The sequence below is a fragment of the Lepidothrix coronata genome, unplaced genomic scaffold (assembly GCF_001604755.1).
Source record: "Lepidothrix coronata isolate B3197 unplaced genomic scaffold, Lepidothrix_coronata-1.0 Scaffold247, whole genome shotgun sequence".
Classification (NCBI taxonomy): domain Eukaryota; kingdom Metazoa; phylum Chordata; class Aves; order Passeriformes; family Pipridae; genus Lepidothrix; species Lepidothrix coronata.
Genome location: NW_016690427.1, coordinates 195857 through 213942, shown reverse-complemented (window position 1 = coordinate 213942; position 18086 = coordinate 195857). Strand labels below are relative to the sequence as shown.

At 37.4% G+C, this 18086-nt stretch overlaps 1 protein-coding gene across 13 annotated transcripts in view; it reads right to left on the bottom strand.

Annotated features, from left to right (window-relative positions):
* Nucleotides 1–4515: 4515 nt before the first annotated feature.
* Nucleotides 4516–18086, bottom strand: part of BRDT (bromodomain testis associated) — a 50605-nt gene continuing 37034 nt past the window's right edge. For 11 of the 13 annotated variants that reach the window (XM_017835029.1, XM_017835043.1, XM_017835033.1 and 8 more), the window contains 12 exons: nucleotides 16753–16940; nucleotides 16386–16678; nucleotides 16189–16299; nucleotides 14509–14631; nucleotides 13568–13635; nucleotides 12224–12395; nucleotides 11399–11511; nucleotides 10282–10423; nucleotides 8476–8549; nucleotides 7020–7219; nucleotides 5445–5607; nucleotides 4516–4724 (listed from right to left, as the gene is read on the bottom strand). In XM_017835029.1, coding sequence (XP_017690518.1) covers nucleotides 4656–4724; nucleotides 5445–5607; nucleotides 7020–7219; nucleotides 8476–8549; nucleotides 10282–10423; nucleotides 11399–11511; nucleotides 12224–12395; nucleotides 13568–13635; nucleotides 14509–14631; nucleotides 16189–16299; nucleotides 16386–16678; nucleotides 16753–16940 — 1716 coding nt within the window. In that variant the 3' untranslated portion in view covers nucleotides 4516–4655. Of the gene's footprint in view, nucleotides 4725–5444; nucleotides 5612–7019; nucleotides 7220–8475; nucleotides 8550–10281; nucleotides 10424–11398; nucleotides 11512–12223; nucleotides 12396–13567; nucleotides 13636–14508; nucleotides 14632–16188; nucleotides 16300–16385; nucleotides 16679–16752; nucleotides 16941–18086 lie in introns of those variants that run through there. The other 2 variants (XM_017835040.1, XM_017835041.1) reach the window with 2 other exon arrangements.

Genomic DNA, 18086 nt, shown 5'->3' with positions numbered 1-18086 from the left:
TGCATGTCAAATCCTGTCAAGTCCTGATCCAACTCACTGCACAGCCTGCTCATCTTTACTCCTGGATCTCAACTCCTTGCTTCTAGAGGATATGGACAAGGTTTGGGGAGGCCACATGAGGGTCACAGCTAATATGTAGGCTTATGTGCAGCTGCTTCCCTTTTGAGGGGTGGGGTTGCTAAATGTTACTTGAGTTTGATGAAAACCAAAATTTGTTCTTGATCCAGGTGAATCTGTAGGATTAGAATCTAACTTCCAAGAAATGTTTTTGCTCTGTCCAGCAGTGCAAGTAGAAGCTGGTACAAAGACATCATCCATCTGTTAACTCTAAGATATGTAATTCAGTGGGCTATTTTTTAAAAAATTAGATAAGCATGTATGCAGGCAGAATATATATAATTTTTCACTATGCATGGAACACAGCTTGTAGACGACTTTTGTCTGTAACATACCAAATGCTTTCTCCTACTTGTTCTAAATTCAGACTTACAAATATAGGCACTGATGGTGAATCCTAGTCCCGCTGAAGGCAGTGACAGAATTAATTCTGGTTTCAACAAGTTCAAGATTTTTCTTTTTTTAAAAAAATAAAATAAAGCAGCAGAAGAGAATGTTATAAAGAATGGCCCATTAGTGCATTTTCATGCATTTAAAAGCTTAAGCAAGTTACAAAATCATTATCTGAATTTATTTTCTGCTACTAAATGTAACATTTTCAAGTAACTGTAAAAATCTGCCAAGCTTTATCTTATCAATAACACAGATTAAATACCAGCAACTCACATCAGCTGCCAATGTTGAATAGCACTGTTCACGATCCCTACTCATTGTCTAAATACAAGCCCTTACAAACTTAAGGGCAGGAGCTTTATCAGGCTAATGGGGAAAAAGGTGCAGGGCTGTTTAAGGCTCCTTCATTCTCTTGGGCAAGAAGAGAAGGAACATCAGAAGCAGATGATTCAGTTAAGTCACCGAGCTCTGCAGACTGCAGTAGGATTACATGAATCATGCCTACCGAGCCTGAGCTTTCCGTTCAAGCTCGGATTACTCACACCGCCAACCCCAGGATTAGCACAGGGCTAATTCTTCATGCATCAGACTCTGTGCTAATGACCTTTCTTGTAGGGAAGAAGCCTTCGCAACTTCTCAATATCAGACTAAGCTGCAGCAGAATTTCCCTGAAGTGCACCTCAGTAAACCAGTGACCCAGTTAGATAAATTAGGAAGTTTGGCAGGAGCAAAACAACCAATGTTGTTTATATCACAGTAGCCATCTCATTTCTTAATAAGCCAGTAATCAGAATGAATTATTAGAAAACATCTCTTAAGAAAAATTGGAAAACTGAGATTGGAAATCCTGGAGTTGACCACAATGTTCCACTTGCCTCTAAAGAAAAGTTGATGAAAGTCCAGTGATAGGTTGGGCACAGCAATCACAAAATGATAGTAGTCATCTACAATACGAGAAGAGTGAAACTTTGGAGCATGATGTGCCTTATTATTGTATGCAGGTATTTGGCCAAGCTATGCAGTATTCCTTGTACAAAGAAAGAAGCAGAGCCAATTTTTTCACAGGACTAGAACTAAGTCTGTTTTTATTTTATACATCACTAACTACCTAGGTAGTTTCATGTTAAACTTCTAAATTACACAAACCTTTTTCCCTTGGAGTTTTGCTATGTCATCTTCAGGTATTGGATATGGATCCACTATCAGGGCTGGGAAGAAGGTAGTGCTGGGGACCTCACAGTTCTGAGCGGTCTTTGCACAATGAAATATCTGCACATCCTAGCTCAGCACTTCTGGGCACCTCCACCTCTGCTTCCTTAGCTGTCCTGTTTTCCAAGGAAGCCCTAGAATTCCTCTTTTATTGAGGAATACTTCCTTTGTACTCTAGGACCATACTATCTGCATACGTGTGGCAAACCTGTTTGTACAAGGTGAATACCTTCCACACATTTTCCAGCATTTTGCAGAAGAAAGCCTGGAATTTTCTATATATCTCATATGAATAAGAAAAATTGAGAACCCAAACAATTATTTTTCTGTCTTCCTTGTATTTTGATTTTCTCATCTTCTGCCCTAAATTATTGTTCTAATGGGTGCCAGGCCAAATCAACCCCAAGGCAGATGGTCTTACGTGCTTTGACAGTGTGCTTTGCCCTCCATAAAGTGCCATCTGCCTGCTTATCTTTTGTCAGCTCAACTAATACCGTTTCTCTGAGAGACAAAAGAGGACAAGTTTGCACATCACTGGTTCTGCCTCCAGCCTGACCAACTCATAGTTGATACTAAGAAATTTAACATATTCCATTTGTTAGTGACAGAGGAACTTCTTAAAGCTAATGACTATCTTCCCTTTCATTTACATGTAGATACAATCTACTAGCGTAGGCACAAGTGACACATTAATGGAGCTGTTTTTTACAAATGGTCAAGGTAAATGAACAGTGTAACAGAACTTAATACACATTTTAACTGTTAGGTAACTAACAGTTCATTTAAGCAGCTTGTTTGCAGAGGGTATCTACAGAAGTGGCAGTCCTGCTTCCTCGAGTGTGGTCATGGCTTTGGGCAAACAATCGTTATAGGCTTGGTACTCACATTTGGAGGCCATCTCCTTTTCCTCTAAAGTCAGCTTTCTGTCTGAAGATAGGAACTGATTATCCTCTCTGAGTAACTTGTAGGTTGCAAATAAAGGGTTTATCAGATTAGCATTAGCAGCACTGACATTGTGACTTCAAGCCATCACAACAATATAGAGTCATGGAAGCTGGAATTAGTTTTTGAAGGGGAAAAACTACCAGTTCAATACTGTTAGCAAAGCCCATATAGTTACATAGAATAGATGAAATGCAGAAGGAGTTCTTGCCCTTGCCTCTGTCACCTTCTATTTCAAAAGCAAGAGATCTTGAGCTTGCATTAACCCAGTATATCCAGGTGACAGCGAGGTAGAGTGTCCTGAATGTGAACTGCAGTATTTTATTGCAGGACAAATAGCTATTAATAACATATAAAATACAAATGAAGGCAGATCTTTTGACAGGCCATCACTTTTGATGTAGATATGAAACAAGACATCCTAACAGCACTAGTTTACATTACAAGACATCTTCCATCACAAATCCTTGTCCTAGCCAAGTCCTCAAATCTCTCAAACAGCATATATTTGAGAGTGCCTCCAGGCCAGGCTCATGTGAGAGGACATCCCTAGACATTTCAGGGGGTGATGCCCCAATACACACATATATAGTCATATACACTCTTTGTGCTGTTGAATGAAATAATACCATTCCAGCTGTGGCAGAAGTTGAAGATCCAGAACAGTAGTTATTGTAGGATAGATATATTGAAGCCAGCACTATCTCATCAGCCTGCTACCTGAAAGACCAGGCTGCTATTTTTAGGCATGCTTTAGCTGGCATCTATGAATTTAGAAGCAACTTATTGTCTTTCTCTGAAAATTCAGTTATTTGTAGAAAGTTTTTTCCACTTACTTTACTGAGTTGGGTTGTCTGTGGCAGAACCCCACAACAACTGGTATTGTTACCTTCACTTTCAACTTTCATCCAGGAACTTGACAGATCAGAGTTCTCCATAGTGAGAGTTTTGAGTGGGAGGTTCATTGAGATCAGTAGTCTCCAAATTGGAGTGTAGGAAGAAAATATGTAATACAATTTTTTAAAATAATAAAATAAAATGAAAACTAAACAAAAGTAAACAAATAGTATTACAAATAAAAAGGGAAATTAAAAAATTAAAATGTAAAAATATACTAGTACAGTAGAACAAGTATATAATTTATAAATTAATAAGTTGGGGTCCATGCTTAAAATTTTTAAATGATGGGGTATGTGATGAAAAAGGTTTGGAGTTCGCTGAACCGGATTGTCTCAAGGGGGCCCCTTCCACCCAACATTTCTGTATTACGCACTGTGTTTTGGTATTAAGTCTGTAAACCAATGTTTTATTACTCCCATCCTTAATTTGACACAGCTATATATAATCAACAAGAATGTGGAGTTTTTACATTCTGGTTTCTGCTTCAGACAAGTAGTCCAACATTAATAAAATCTTGCATTAATCAGAAAATCTTTCAAAACTGGAGCCAGTTGTTTTAGATAACTTCTTCCTGTGAAGAACCAGAACTATGTGGTAGACATGTTTGCACCCTTAGCCAAATGTTATGTTAAGATAAAATACATTAAACACATCTGGGCCTTAAAAGAAATGCAATTACACAGGATTTACTGCTCAAATTACAGCATTCATGGAAACTTTGTTTATGACTACAAATACTGTTATGCACCCTTTAGAGAGTATCACTATTGTACAGGTCTTTTTATCACAGCCCAGATTCTGTGCAAGTGTATCAAAGTAAAGTGATTGTTTTAACAGTAAACATACACAACATACAAAACTGTAAACAAAAGAACAGCTGCATTCCGGTGTGTATCAGACTGCATTCCATGGCATAAACGAGCCGCGGAAAAAAAAGTCTTTTGGCACTTCAGGTGTTAATGAACAAGCTTTTAATACAAAGTATTTTAGAGAAGCTTACATACTCTTTAAAGTGGTCTTATAAGATCCTAACTAGTACAAAACTATGCTGCTTGCAGCAGTTTTGAAGTTAAGTTCTATATTAACTACAGCTTTCACTGAAGATATTCTTCGAAAGATGCCATAATATCTCTCTGCAGATTCACATCAATTAGCCAAGCCATCTGCAAGAAAGCAAGTTAGTGTCTTTTCATAGCAATCAGACATTAATGAATACTATGGAGGTAAAATATTTAATAAGGATTTAAGAAAAACCTATAAGGCATCTTCTAAAAAAATGTATGCCTTCTCTGTTATTACAAGTTTGAGTGTGCCTGCTGTTGAAGTCCTCTCATGAATTAAGAAATGTTTATTCTAAAAGAGGTAGCAATTAAAAAGCAGTCATTACCTACACCAATAAATAGAGTTAGTTTTAAAAAGGCTCAGGTTTGATGTTTCAGATCAGAACAGTATGACTAGCACTTTTGTTGACATGGAACATGTTAAAGAGGATAGACAGCTTGCAAGACTCAAGGTTTGAAACTATTTAGAAGGCCTATATAATATTTTATATATATTATATAAATATATAAATATTATAAATATATATTTAATATAAAATATGTCTATCTAGAAGGCATAAATAATATTTTATTATTTACAATTTTAGTTTATCACACAATTTTTCTAAGCTTATAGGATTAACAGGACCAAGCAGATAGCTTTTCATAGTACATCACTTGAAAACATACTTTGAGTTTCCTATTTCATTTTCTGGACTAATTCTTCAGGTAGTGTAGTTCTGTTGTTTTCAATTATTCAGATCCTTTGAAGTTAGGACCTGACTTAATATTTATTTATTCTCGAGTTGAAAAAAAATCAGGTAGCAAGAGTCAGCAACTTACTGCTTCTTTCCTCCTGCGTTCTTGTTCCATTTTCCTAGCCAAGTTACGGTCTTGATCAAGAATATGTTGTTGAGCTTCGGGCAGTTGTTTGTTCTTATGCATTTCTTTTTCAAGCTCACAGTCTGTTGCACCCATGGCATCCAATCCTGTGCTTTCGTGGCCCCTTTAAAGACATGAAAAGAAATCAGTGGAGGATAAAAATTGTCCTTTTTCTTCATAAGAACATTTTGCACCTGATAGAATTCTGCAAATAATTTAAATCAGTGCATAGCACTCAAGCCGCGATTCTGTTCCACATGCTGTTCCATGGTAATTTCCCTTCATAAGATGTATGTGCCTGCAGTTGTTGGGCTGTAGTAGGTTCAGGTTTCCTGTGTCCCATTTCCAGTCTCTATGCATGTGGGATTTATAGACACGCTACACAAAACCTACATACGCTGTCTTCGAAATTCTTAGTTCTCTGTTACTTTCTTGGCCCATAATGTTTTTCTTTTACCTTCTTCCTCCTCAAGTAGTTATTTGAGGTGTATTTCACTAACTTCATGCAAACACCTGTAATGTCTTGTTCCATAGAGCTACATGCCTGTTTTTCTCTTCAGAGACATCAGCTGAAGGTGCCTGGACTGCACTATATGTCGTAAACCAGGAGCGTACTCTTAAGTCTCTCAAATGCTCTGACTTGAGATAATAAGATATTAAATATTAAAATAATACACTCCAGAAAATTAACCTGTTCTAATACAGCCAGCAATGGGCAGGAGCAGGAGAATTTAGGAACCAGTTCAGGCTTATCTTTCACAGGGTCAAATAGACAAGAAAAAAAATCAATACTACCGAAGAGGGAACTATTACAGAGCTTCCAAAAGGTGGCAAACAAAATTCAGGATATTATTTCAAAGCAGTAATTAGTAGGTTGTCGCTTATCCCACTCAGCATAACCATATACCTCAGACTGGGATACACAAATGGGCACTCCCTAAAAGAGGGACTGCAAACAGCTAGGGAAGAATACTACAGCAGGGGCTTATGTAATATGCTTCTCTACAGCAATGCAAAGAACTCTGCTGCCAAAAGTGGTGTGCAGTGGAACCCCTTTAGCTATGTTAACACCATGTTCTTGAAGACTAGATTATCCTATATCCCATTAGGACAGCAGTAAGATGAGGATATTCCTGGCTACAGGTATAGGAGAAATAATATATTGAGGACAAATATGAATTCTGGTCATGACCAGAGGAATTGAGTGTTCTAGGGGACAAAAAACCTCCCATCCTAACACCCAAACAATTTCTTCCCCCCCTCCCCCGAAATCCAAAACCAAAACAGAAATCAAACTAACAACAACAATGAAAAAAGAAATTCCCAAGAAGTTTATTTAACTGCTGAAATAATACTAATTTGATGGGAAAAAGCTGCTTTTTGCATTTTGGATGTGCTGTTGTGCTTGGAGTGGTACAACTCCATGACTTCGTCTGATATGTGGCCATTACCTAACCCAAAACACTCGTTTTAATAACTAACCCACCCAGTACCATACAAGCACAAAACAGAATAATATTTACATGTGTTACAAACCTTTTTTTTCCCTGTGGAACGTTTTGCAGTTCCATCTCAGATTGCACCAGAGGCCTTTTTACCTCTGGCACTTGCCCACTCTTCTTTAACACTGCTTCTCTGAACTGTTTGAAGCTCTCAGCAGATGCTTTTATTGGAGCTGGAAGCTTCATTGTTTTACACAGGCTTATCCAGGAATCTATATTCTTAAATCCTGTATCCTGAAGTTATTAGAAAAAGGAAAACACAGCAGAAGCAAAAATATGGTACAACTACTAACATCCGTGACCTGCTCAATTCTTACATTAGCAAAAAATTTTTTGACTAGCTCTATTTGGAAATATCTACAACAAAATAGCCTTCCTTTGGTAGGACATTAGTGCTAATATAACAGTCTGAACAGGTTTAGATATATTTTCTCATCCACTCTGAGATTCTTTAGCAATATGCTAAAAATTGTTAGTATTTATATCTATTCTTACACTTCAAGTCTGCCTCTCTTTTTTCATTTCAGAAAACAGGAATTCACAAGGCTGAGTTTACACAAGGTCCGTTGACAATGTTTTAATACAGAAAACATCCACCTACTCTCTGTATGTAATCCTTACATAGCAATAGTTTTGCATTAGGCTTGTGGGTTTTGTTTGTTTTAAATACCCATGTTACCCCATTTCCCCTGTGGCATTTTCTTCACAGCAGAAAACAGCATAAAAGCAGTATTATTAAGAAATCCTGCTTCTAGCAGAAGGTCATGTGTTTATGAAAGAAATACATATTTTTGGAATTGAATTCAATATGTTAGTTAATAGCTTTCTGAAAGCTAAGTGCCTAAAGAAAAATTCTAGAAACATTTTAGCTCAATAGATTATAGAGAAAACTTTTTAGGTCCATTAGCTAAAATGATCTATTATTAGTAATTTTGATTTAATGTTTTCAAATAGCTAATTACCAGAGAAGAATTTAACAGATAAGAAAATTTCTCTGTTCTTCCACTTAAGATAAACAAATATTTCTCAGCATACAGTTTAAGTTAACTTTTATAAATGCATTTAGTCATTAAAAGTGCTTTGTCTTATTTCAGAACAGGTTTTTCAATAGTACCCAAGACTATAGTCCACGCTACTCTTATTTTTGTTACCAGATCAGCAAGGGAAAGCACACTAATAACTTGGATATAAGAACTAGATAATATTAAAACTAAATGAAACAAGCCATATTTTTATATGACAGCATGGATATGTTATTTTATATATGTCTCATGTACCTTCTGAAATGCCCAGAGTCTATAGATTTGTTTGGTTTTAGCACTAAAAATCAGATAAATCTGTACAGATTATAACGGTGCCTGAGACATATCATACACTAAATATTCTAATTGTAAAAGAACAGATTTTTAGAGAAGATCCTAAGTCAGGAAGTTACTCAACCTAGTAAGTAAACTCACTCTCCTCTCAAATAGAACTTGATCAACACTTACCTTTTTTGGAAGAAGTTCAGATTTTGGCTCTAGTATGTTTTTATCATTAGGTTTATCGTCAGGTGTATAATGACCTGATGGAAGAATAAAAAGGCTTTCCACTCATGTTGATTTTATGGATATATTTCCCTCAAAATTAAATGATAAAACTTCATTCCAGGAATGACTTATAAACTTACACTGCAGTTTACTATTATTTGGTTCAGAATGACAGAAATTCTCCCAAACATTTCCTAAGATTAAGTTGAACTGGATCACTTCTCTCCACTTTTGGGCAGGGAAAGGGATAGTTAGCTCAGCTATAGATGAGAAATTAACTCCTGGTTGATTCTAGGAAAGGTCACAGTGGAACACCCAATAAGTTTGACCAGAAAGTTTCAACGCAGCACTTTGCCACTTACCTCCTCCCAACCCTCCTTCCCTTTGATTCCAGTATTATTTAAGGGTACCTCATTCATTATGTAAACTCATTTTGCCTAAAGCTCTCAACCCTATTTACTTTTTTGTTTTTTTTTAAACAAAGCAAATAGGTCAGCCAGCAAAGGCTAGTCATCACATTTCCAGTAGCCTAGAGGATGCACAAAGGCTCCATGCTGTTACCTCTTTATTATTTGAGGGGAAAAAAACCTAAACACTTTTTCAAACCAGATATAAACACCACAGATATTTTATGTCATTCAGCAATGACCCTCTACTGCAGTTTGAGATGTTTCAGTAATTACGTAAATGCTTAATAAGAAACTTAAGGTAACATGTTGGCATATTTTTATTATGCAAAGGAGAAGACTCTGGGTGCTTGGATCCAGAATTCTAAAGGCAAAGTATCAAACCCTCACTCAGTTTATCATAAATGGTGTTTTCAGAAAGACCTCACAGCCTCAAAACTTTTTAATTGAAAATGATTAACTAAAGCTACAGACCAAGTAGAGCTGCTGCAAGTTTGAACAAAGTGAGGGGCAGTACATGCATGCATTGGTGTGTTATGACCATGAAAATGCTGAAGAGAACACCACGGAAAATTAAATTTCCAGTTTTAGAACTGCTTTAATACAATTCAAATAACTCTTTAATTTTTGCCAAAGAATAATGCTAGTTAATCAGTGAGCAGACTGTGCCTTTCAATTCATCATTTTCAGAAGCTTGTTCTGTCCCCTGTCTAAACGTATAGAAGTAGGCTGGAGGGACAAGGGGTAAAGGAGGAACCAAAACAATCATGTCTGGTAACACTGGACTCGTAGCAGGGATATTCAGTTCAATTCTTTAGTTTGAAAGATGTATAAAGTATAGAATGCAGCTTTCAGAGGGCCTATGTTCTTGTAATAATTGCAAGTTTGTTTCATGGTGGAAGTCTGTTTGACATTAATTTACTGTCAGACCCTTGTCACCAAAAGCCAGAGATAATTCAAAATACTCCATGAAGCTCCAGCAGAAGATATTTTAAAGTCCAGTGAAGTTCAACAGATTGAAGCATCAGTTCTCAGACTTCCTTCTTTTAGTACTATCCGTACTACTAAATTCCTACATCAAAAAGTAATTTGCTTTATACATTTTAACACAGAACAAGAACCAAACATCCATTTAACTTTTTTTTTTTTTTTAAAGCAGCAAATCAAAAAGAAAGAGCAAGGGAAAACATCACTTCCTCCATTATTCTGGATAATTACAGGTTGTAATTTGTTTGTACAGATTGTACAAACTGATTAATGTACAAGTTCTCAGCATTTTATTTCTTTAAAGTAGGTTCATATACATTTGTAACTTTGCACTCTTGATATCAATTACTGTTTTTATTATGACGCTACATACTTTGTTTTTGACTTAAGGATATTGAATCAGCAGTTCTCACATTGGCCTTGTTTTGAAGTTTATTTGATTTGTCTAGATGTCTTGTTTGCTCAGCTTGTTTACTCCAGTCAGCGCTGTCAACCTGGGAGATTGTGTTGGATACCTAGAAGAGAAGCTAGACTTCAAAATATGTTCTTCAAAATGTGCCTTTAGCATATGTGGATTCTTATTATACAGCACCAGGATTAAAGGTATTTTTTCCTCTGTGCAGTAATCCCTTGAACTGAGGAAGGTGTTGCAGAAACCTGAGTCATAATATACACTTCTTGCTATCTTGGACAGTGGACGCCAATGGGAAAGGGTGAGCTGCTTTTCTTCCTTACTTACAGGATACATTCTTGTGCTCCTAAATTCAAGAGGTGCTTTCTATTAATTTCTGAAAACAAAAGCTAGTACAGCCTCGCCAAAGCAGGTAAATTTTCAACCATGTTGAGAAAGACCATTAAACACCTTAAGATGGAACAGATCATGCTGCAGTAACATCGATAACTCCCTTTGTTACACAGAGGCCCTTCTAACCAGGATACTCTCCAAGAACATATTGAGATAGAAATTAACAGTGATTAAATATTTCACAACCTCATCTGAAAGCCCCAGTTTCCATAGCTTTAGGAAAAGGAATAAGAACCAACACACTTTTCCAGTATAGCCTCTAGAGCCTTCATAGTATTACTGAGTTTGTGAAATTGATATTTCTAGAAAAACATCTATTATAAGCTGCCTGTCTGTTTTGTGAAGCTGTAGGTTTACAGGGTGGACTTTTAGCCTGTGAGCATGCAAGGGTTACTTAAGTCCAAGCTATAGCCCTAAAAAGAAATAAAATAAGCTTTATAGTACACCATAAACTTGATTGGCCAAACTTTCCTTTTGTGTTGCAGGCAATGAAGTAACACCCTGTTAAAGGATAAGAATCACTTTGTTAGTAGAGGCTTAGAAAACTTTTGTTCTAAACCTGAAATGGCCTTCGTCACATCACATTCAAGCCTGAAGTACTATATTATATCTTATTTAAAGGAGTAAAAACATGCTTTAAAGACATTATTTGAAATGAATTCATTGGAGAGAAGCACATATTCACCTCTGGAAGAGCATGTCTGGACTGAGTGACAAAAGACTGATTTGTCTTTGGAGTACTCTGAGGAGTTTTCTGGTCTGGAGCATCATATGGAACACAAACAGCTGAGATTACACCTGAGAAAGAAGCAGAGTATGATTTTCCCGTATCATACAAAGTGCAGTCCTACATCTCAAAATTAGGTCACTGTTTAGATCTGTGGATTAACTTAGTATGAAGATATGTATGCTAGCTGCACAATTTAAGAGTTATTTTTAATCAGATTTTAATTGATTTCTCAGTTAATCAGCTACCAGCTCAAGCTGTCTTTTACCAAAACCTCAGAAGTGTCTGATGTTATTAGACCTTTTGAAATGAGGGAGGGAAAAGCAAAGCTCCGTGGATCAAGTTCCTAAGCAACTTCATGTATTTGATATGTCTAGACAACAGCAATCAATTTAGAGGACCTATGGCACCAAGTCTTAAATCCAGCTAATAGGCATTTCAGACCTGACCTTGAGTAGTGGTGATGGGTTTAAGCATCTAATTCCTGCCTTAAGGTGTTCAGCACTTCCTGTAACTCTAGGTTCATTAAGGTATCCTTTTCCATCTGAACACCTCCTCCTGTTTGAATACTACTCTGTCCCACCACAATCTGAAACTCTAGCCAATCCTCAGTGCTGCCATGCTTTAATTTACATCATGCTCTTTGCAATCCGTACCCTGCAAGAATTTTTTCTCATATCCACTTGATAGCCTCCAAAATTCCAAGATAAACTTATTGGGCATTACAAGCATCCTGGCACCCATTCTTCCCTCGGCAGTCTAATATAGCCATAAAGGTGTTACCTGAGGGAGAGAAGGCATTTTGTTCTGGTGGCTTAAGTGATCTATTCTGTAAAGGCTGGAGCCTCTGCTGTACATTGGGAGGTGGCTGCTGCAGATCAGATGATCCATGATTCTGTAAGCTACTAGTAACAGATGAGTGCTGTGCTTGCAGAACAGCATTGCAGGATGTCCTCTGTAAACAAAGTGGTATTCTCTATAAAGAGGTTATGGTAGTTAATACAGCCAAATCTTCTTAATAGTGTTTTGATCCCTTTTCCCCACCACTGCTCCCATTTCCACTGTTTATCAGATTCAGTAGTCCTTGTATTGTGATACTTATCCAGCATTTTTTAAGAGTTTAGATGACAGAGACATGAGGTAAAATGCACTTACTATCTTGGTTGACAGATACAGAAAACCCCTGAGAACAAAATATAATGTGAGGATTTGAAGTGTGATGTTTGTTGTTACTCAGAAAGTCAGTTAGGGGCTGTTACAACTGACCAAGCTGAAGCTTATTTCTTGGATCCTGTTTTCTCAAGTTTATTGCTGCCATTCTGTCACTGCAGAGGCTGCTCTTCTTAAGCAAAAAAAGTGTGTTGCATAATTCCTCTTTTCAGTCTTTGCTTATGAAGATGTAGAAGGAGCAGCTGAATAATAAATTTGCAGCCTACTTTCCTGTACTTTAAGGGAAAGCAAACCTATTGCAAAAAGAATGAAGGCTTTGCCGTGATCTTGCTTTGAAATTCAAGGTCTGTCTTTGGCAGCTTGAAGGCAAATTGTAAAAGGGAGTTAACCCTGACAAGAAATAACACCCAATGCATATATAGGAATAGAGCAATTCAATGTAAGAGGCATTAAAAATTATTTCTGGATAAAACTGCTGATGGCTATAATACCATAGTAATAAGCAATATTAAAGTATCCTGAAAATAAGTGATATATTGTACAATTTATTTATTTTCAGATGTAGAAGTGAGGTTGTTCATAAAGAAAAAACATTTAAGTGAGGCTTGCATTGTTTATTGGCTCATGGATACTCAAAGATCAATTTGGAGAGGATTTGACTTTTTTAGGCGTGTGTGGGCAGCATTCTCCCCCTCTCCTTCACCCTACACGTAATGACCACAAGGATTATAAAAAGTAAAACCCTCAGGAGTTCTCCCATGACATCAGTTTATATACAGATGCATAAACTACTTTAAAAAACCAGCAGATTTGACATCTTCATATAACTCAGTCCTACAGAACAAATAACATTCAAGCCATATTCATTATTTCCTGATAAAGTTGTGTAATTTCCAATACTATTGTATGTTAAATTTGTTTAGGGCAAAAATATTACCTCCATTCCAGTCAGTTTACCTTAGACTTTTCCATAGAAGCTGGACAGTTCTGCCTGGCTCCAGTTTGTTTTGAACAGGTTTCTGTAGCTGTAAATACAGTGAGGTGGGCAGAGAGAGGAGGATGGAAAAAACCAAATCAGTCATTCACATATGTTACATTATTCACATATACAAGCTGTGAGTTGCAGTTGTACCCAGAGAGCCAAACCTCACAGTGAAAGGAACATTCTTATCTTGAATACTTAGCTTGATGCGTTTAGAGAACTTCTCCCAGATATAAAAACACCATAAAGATTCCTGTGGGATCAAGGTCTTCACTGCCATTGACTTCACTGTATTTGCTTCCCCACACTACAGAGGGTTGAGCATTCATCTCACCTTATACCTTGCACAGATATCTACATTGTAGACCTCCAGTTTGGCAGATCTATTCTGTCCTAGAAAACTAAAGAGAGTTTTGTATACAAACTTGAGACAGCTTAAGCACCAGGGTGGACTTTGGCTCTACAGTCAGTGCTGTAGGTATTTGTGTTTCTCAGCTTAGGGACTAAGTCTTACCCTAGGGTAAGGCATCCTTTATGCTGCAGACCAGAAGATGAAAGTAAAGTGAATCACACTTTCAAAACCAAATCAAAACTACAAGAGTAAGCTATAGCCCAATGGTCAAGTGTCCAGGCTGGATACCCAGACCTTTTGCTAGCTTATTTTGGTCTCTGAAGATTTTAACCGGTAAGTTGAATGGATGTTGTAGTGGGGTTCGTTTGTTTTGTCCTTGGTTTTTGTTTTGTTTTTACCTAGAAACTCAGTATTAAGACATTGATTTAACAGCACTGCAATTGAGCCTTCAAAACAGAGCAAACCTACAAGGATAACTAAAATCCTTGGTAAGCATGTGGAACAGTAAAAGCTAACTGAGAGGGCAGATGTTTTGCCTACAAACACAAAAGTAAGCTTTCTAACCTGATTCGGAGTCACTGCTATCTGAGGAGCTAGAACCACTGCTAGTGCTGCTGCCAGAATCCGAGGAGCTGCTGCTGTCACTCAGTCTGCTTGGTCCAGTACTGGACTCAGTATTGTTTTCAACTGCGGGAGAAAAAGAGAATTCAGAACAACCGGCAGTGGAGCATTCTTCATAGACAAGACTAGGATCAACCTTGTTAGGTCTATTCTCCCATGTAACAGTTCATCTTATTCCACTTCCTTGTCCACTGTCCATTTAGCAGTAGACTTGAGAAAAAAAGGGCTCCCTCTACAGAGGAGAGGAGGGGGATTTCCCAGCAGCATTCCCAGTTGAATGACTGAAATATCCAGGGAGGAGCTGTAGTCACATGATTTACAATCCTCAAGTAAATTAAAACTATGCTGTCTTACGACACAATTCAAGCAATTTTCCCCCATAAAATTTCCTGCTGTTAAGTGACTGTTTATGTGCTTGTTGCTGCTGCTAGACTTGCATGTTGAGGTCTTTATCTACAGCCAACTCTTCTTTCCCAAGCCATGTGTACTCCAAAATTGCCATCTTTCGCCACCTCCCCACCATCTGACTATTTAGCATCTGCAGGGTTGATTTAACTCAGCTTATAGGGACTTTGCAGTCAAAGCTTTTTCCAAGTTGTTGCTCTGATGGAAGCTTTGCAAATGAGAAGTTACATGGATGCCTGTTTCCCTGGACACGAGTCTTTGTTAAATGCCAGATTAAGCTCTCACAAACAAGCTAGATGCCAGTTGTGAAGATTCCCTAGCCTGCCTCTTCCCTCTCCACACAACATATAGTTCCCAATTGTTTTCAGCTGCTTCTTCAGGCTTTACTTTTTAGAGTGTTTTCAAGCCATTATGTATACTAGACAGGAAGACCTGACTGAGCTAATGCTAGTGCTGGATGCAAGGCTGTGTCTTGCAAGGATGCTTCCATCATTTCAGCTAACTGGTTTTACACAGGAGCTAAATAGATATCCAGTAGAGGGCAATAATAGCACTCAGTGGTTTAATGAGGAACAGCTTGACCTATAATAGTAGCATCAGCTGCATTGATCCATTCTCAGCCCCTGATGAGAACCACCAGTAAGTGTACAGTTCAAGTATGTACTAAATTCCTGGCTTTGATCTTGAAACTCATTATTGCCTGAAAAACTGAATTGATTCTCCTAGGATACTTCCTTAAGTCTAAGGTAACACAGACACCTGTCACTGACACAGAAATTTTCTAGTGTGACAGCTAGTGAGACTGCCACCTAACAAGCATGACTAGAGTTGGTTATTCTTGAGTCTCTAAACTATAGAAAGTGAATTATGAACAAAGAGACTGTGACCCTCCCCACTCCCCACCATGTTTTCATACATCAGCATAAAGGAGTTGTTCAGTGTTGCTTAAGTTCTGAAGCCATTCCCACCTTTACCTGTAATGAAGTATTAGGTGCAATAATAAGGAAGATGCTTTAGACAGGACAAGTAACTGGCCAAATTTGCTGCTGTGACTCCAGCTCACTCAACATAGGAAGAATCTTAAGACTAGCAATGGGAAGTTTAAGACCCCAGCTATTCTGAGGAGAAAGTCCCCAGCTGCATAACAGCACTTAAGCCCAAGGGAAGAATTCCATTTTAAGCTATTTCTATTCCAAATGAGTAAAAGAGCCACATTACACTTGATGTTCTTCTTTGGGTTTAGCTGACCATTGACATCCAGTAGTCTCTTCTCTAACTCTTGTTTCCTCTCAGAATTAAGTTGTTCTTTTGACTTCGTTGGTTTTTTAACTGCATGTGAAACAAAAGTTAACATGGAAGCAAACAAGAAAACAAATCTAGTGGGTTTTTTTTTAAGCATCATTTCTACTACATACCCTGCTGCTTTCTTTGTCTCTTCCTCAAGCAGGTTGCCACATATTTCTCTAGTTCTCTGAGTGTTGAAGCATTTAAAGTTTCAAAGTCTATTTCTATCTCATCAGGGTTGGAGTTCCTCAGTGCAGGTTCTCTTGACTGTATTATATGGACTACTTTCCCAAGCTTATCTCCAGGGAGTTTATTTATGTCCAAACTCAACTGTCGTTTTTCATCATAATTCATAGGCTTGGCAGCATCTTCATCTTCTGATTTATGTGCCAACAAGACCTGCTGCATGGTTTTCTTTGATTGACTGCAGGAAAAAAATATACTAGAGTAACAACAGTTTGAAATAATTAGACAACCACACAAATCCCTCACACTTACATGTTTAAAGAGAGTTTTTTCTTAGATTTCTTCTTGTGTTGCAGATTTTTCTTCTTTTGAGTCAAGCTTTTTATTTTAGCTTTTTCCTTGTTCTTTCTTTTCTCACTTTTAGCCTTCTCTTTTTTCTTTTCTGGTCTAGATAAACATGCTTTGGTCAAAACCCACAACTGCTGGTGAAGAGCTTTAAGCTATCCAAAGAAAGAAAGAAAAAAAAAGCTGATAATCTTGGGCAACGTAGAAGGAACAATAAACTGGTCATAAATATCACAAGATATTTGTGGCAGCTGAGTGATATTAATAGAATATCTGCTTTCCAAATGAGATTTATTTTCCAAACATCTTACTATATTGTAGCTTAGTCAGACTATCCACCTAGAAGATGTAGGGCTACTTATTTTATGCAGACATTTCTAGCAGTATGTGTTCTCTAACATTCTGTCAAGAGTGAAAAAAAAAAAAAAAAATCACTCTAGGAGCTTCCAGCATCCTCTCTCTAATTTCAAGCACTTGGGATGCACATAAGTGCCTTATTAGGTTCTATTTCTTACAGCACTGACAAATTAGGCTAGTGGGACTGGGCTTATGCATCCTAGTTTACAATATAAGATGGCTAGTTAGGACATACTAGGAGTTTCGGAGAAAAACTTAACACAAGTTTGTTTAAGTCTCAGGAATTGGAAGATGGTCAGGTGATGAGAATTAGAATTCAGACATACTGAACTACTGTAGCAAAGGCTGGCTTGTACACTTGCTTATCCTCCTGCCTACACTCATAAATTGATGATTTATCTGCTCATTTGACAAGTACTGAAAACTGTTCCTTATTTGACAAGCAGAACAAATGCTAATTTTCCCCAGAGTTTTCAGATACAGAAGCAACAGGTTAAAAGATTATGTTCAAGCAGAAACAAGACCCATCCCACTCTTAATATGAAGCATGGCTTTGCTTCACTGGTTAGCATGAAATTCCTCAGTATGAGAGAACAGAAGCTTTCTGAAGTAGAAAAAAATTGCTTGCTTTTGTGTGGCTCAAGAGAGACAGAGGGTAAGAACAGAGCTCTTCAGCCATATGAAAGAAATGCCCCTATTGGAAGAATATGCCACTAAGCTACGTGTGGAGTATCTGCAGGCTCTCATCATACCACAGGAACAGTTTCATTTTTTTAAAAGTTTGAGAGTCATCTGAAGAAGTGATAGGCAAGAGTAGTAGAACCCACTTTGTATTTGCTGAGGTACTATTCTTAACTTTTGATGGTGCTTCCAAAGAGGAAATAAATTACTAGAATCTCTTAAAACTGATTTTTGGTGCTAAGCCTCAGAATGGACAAATCAAA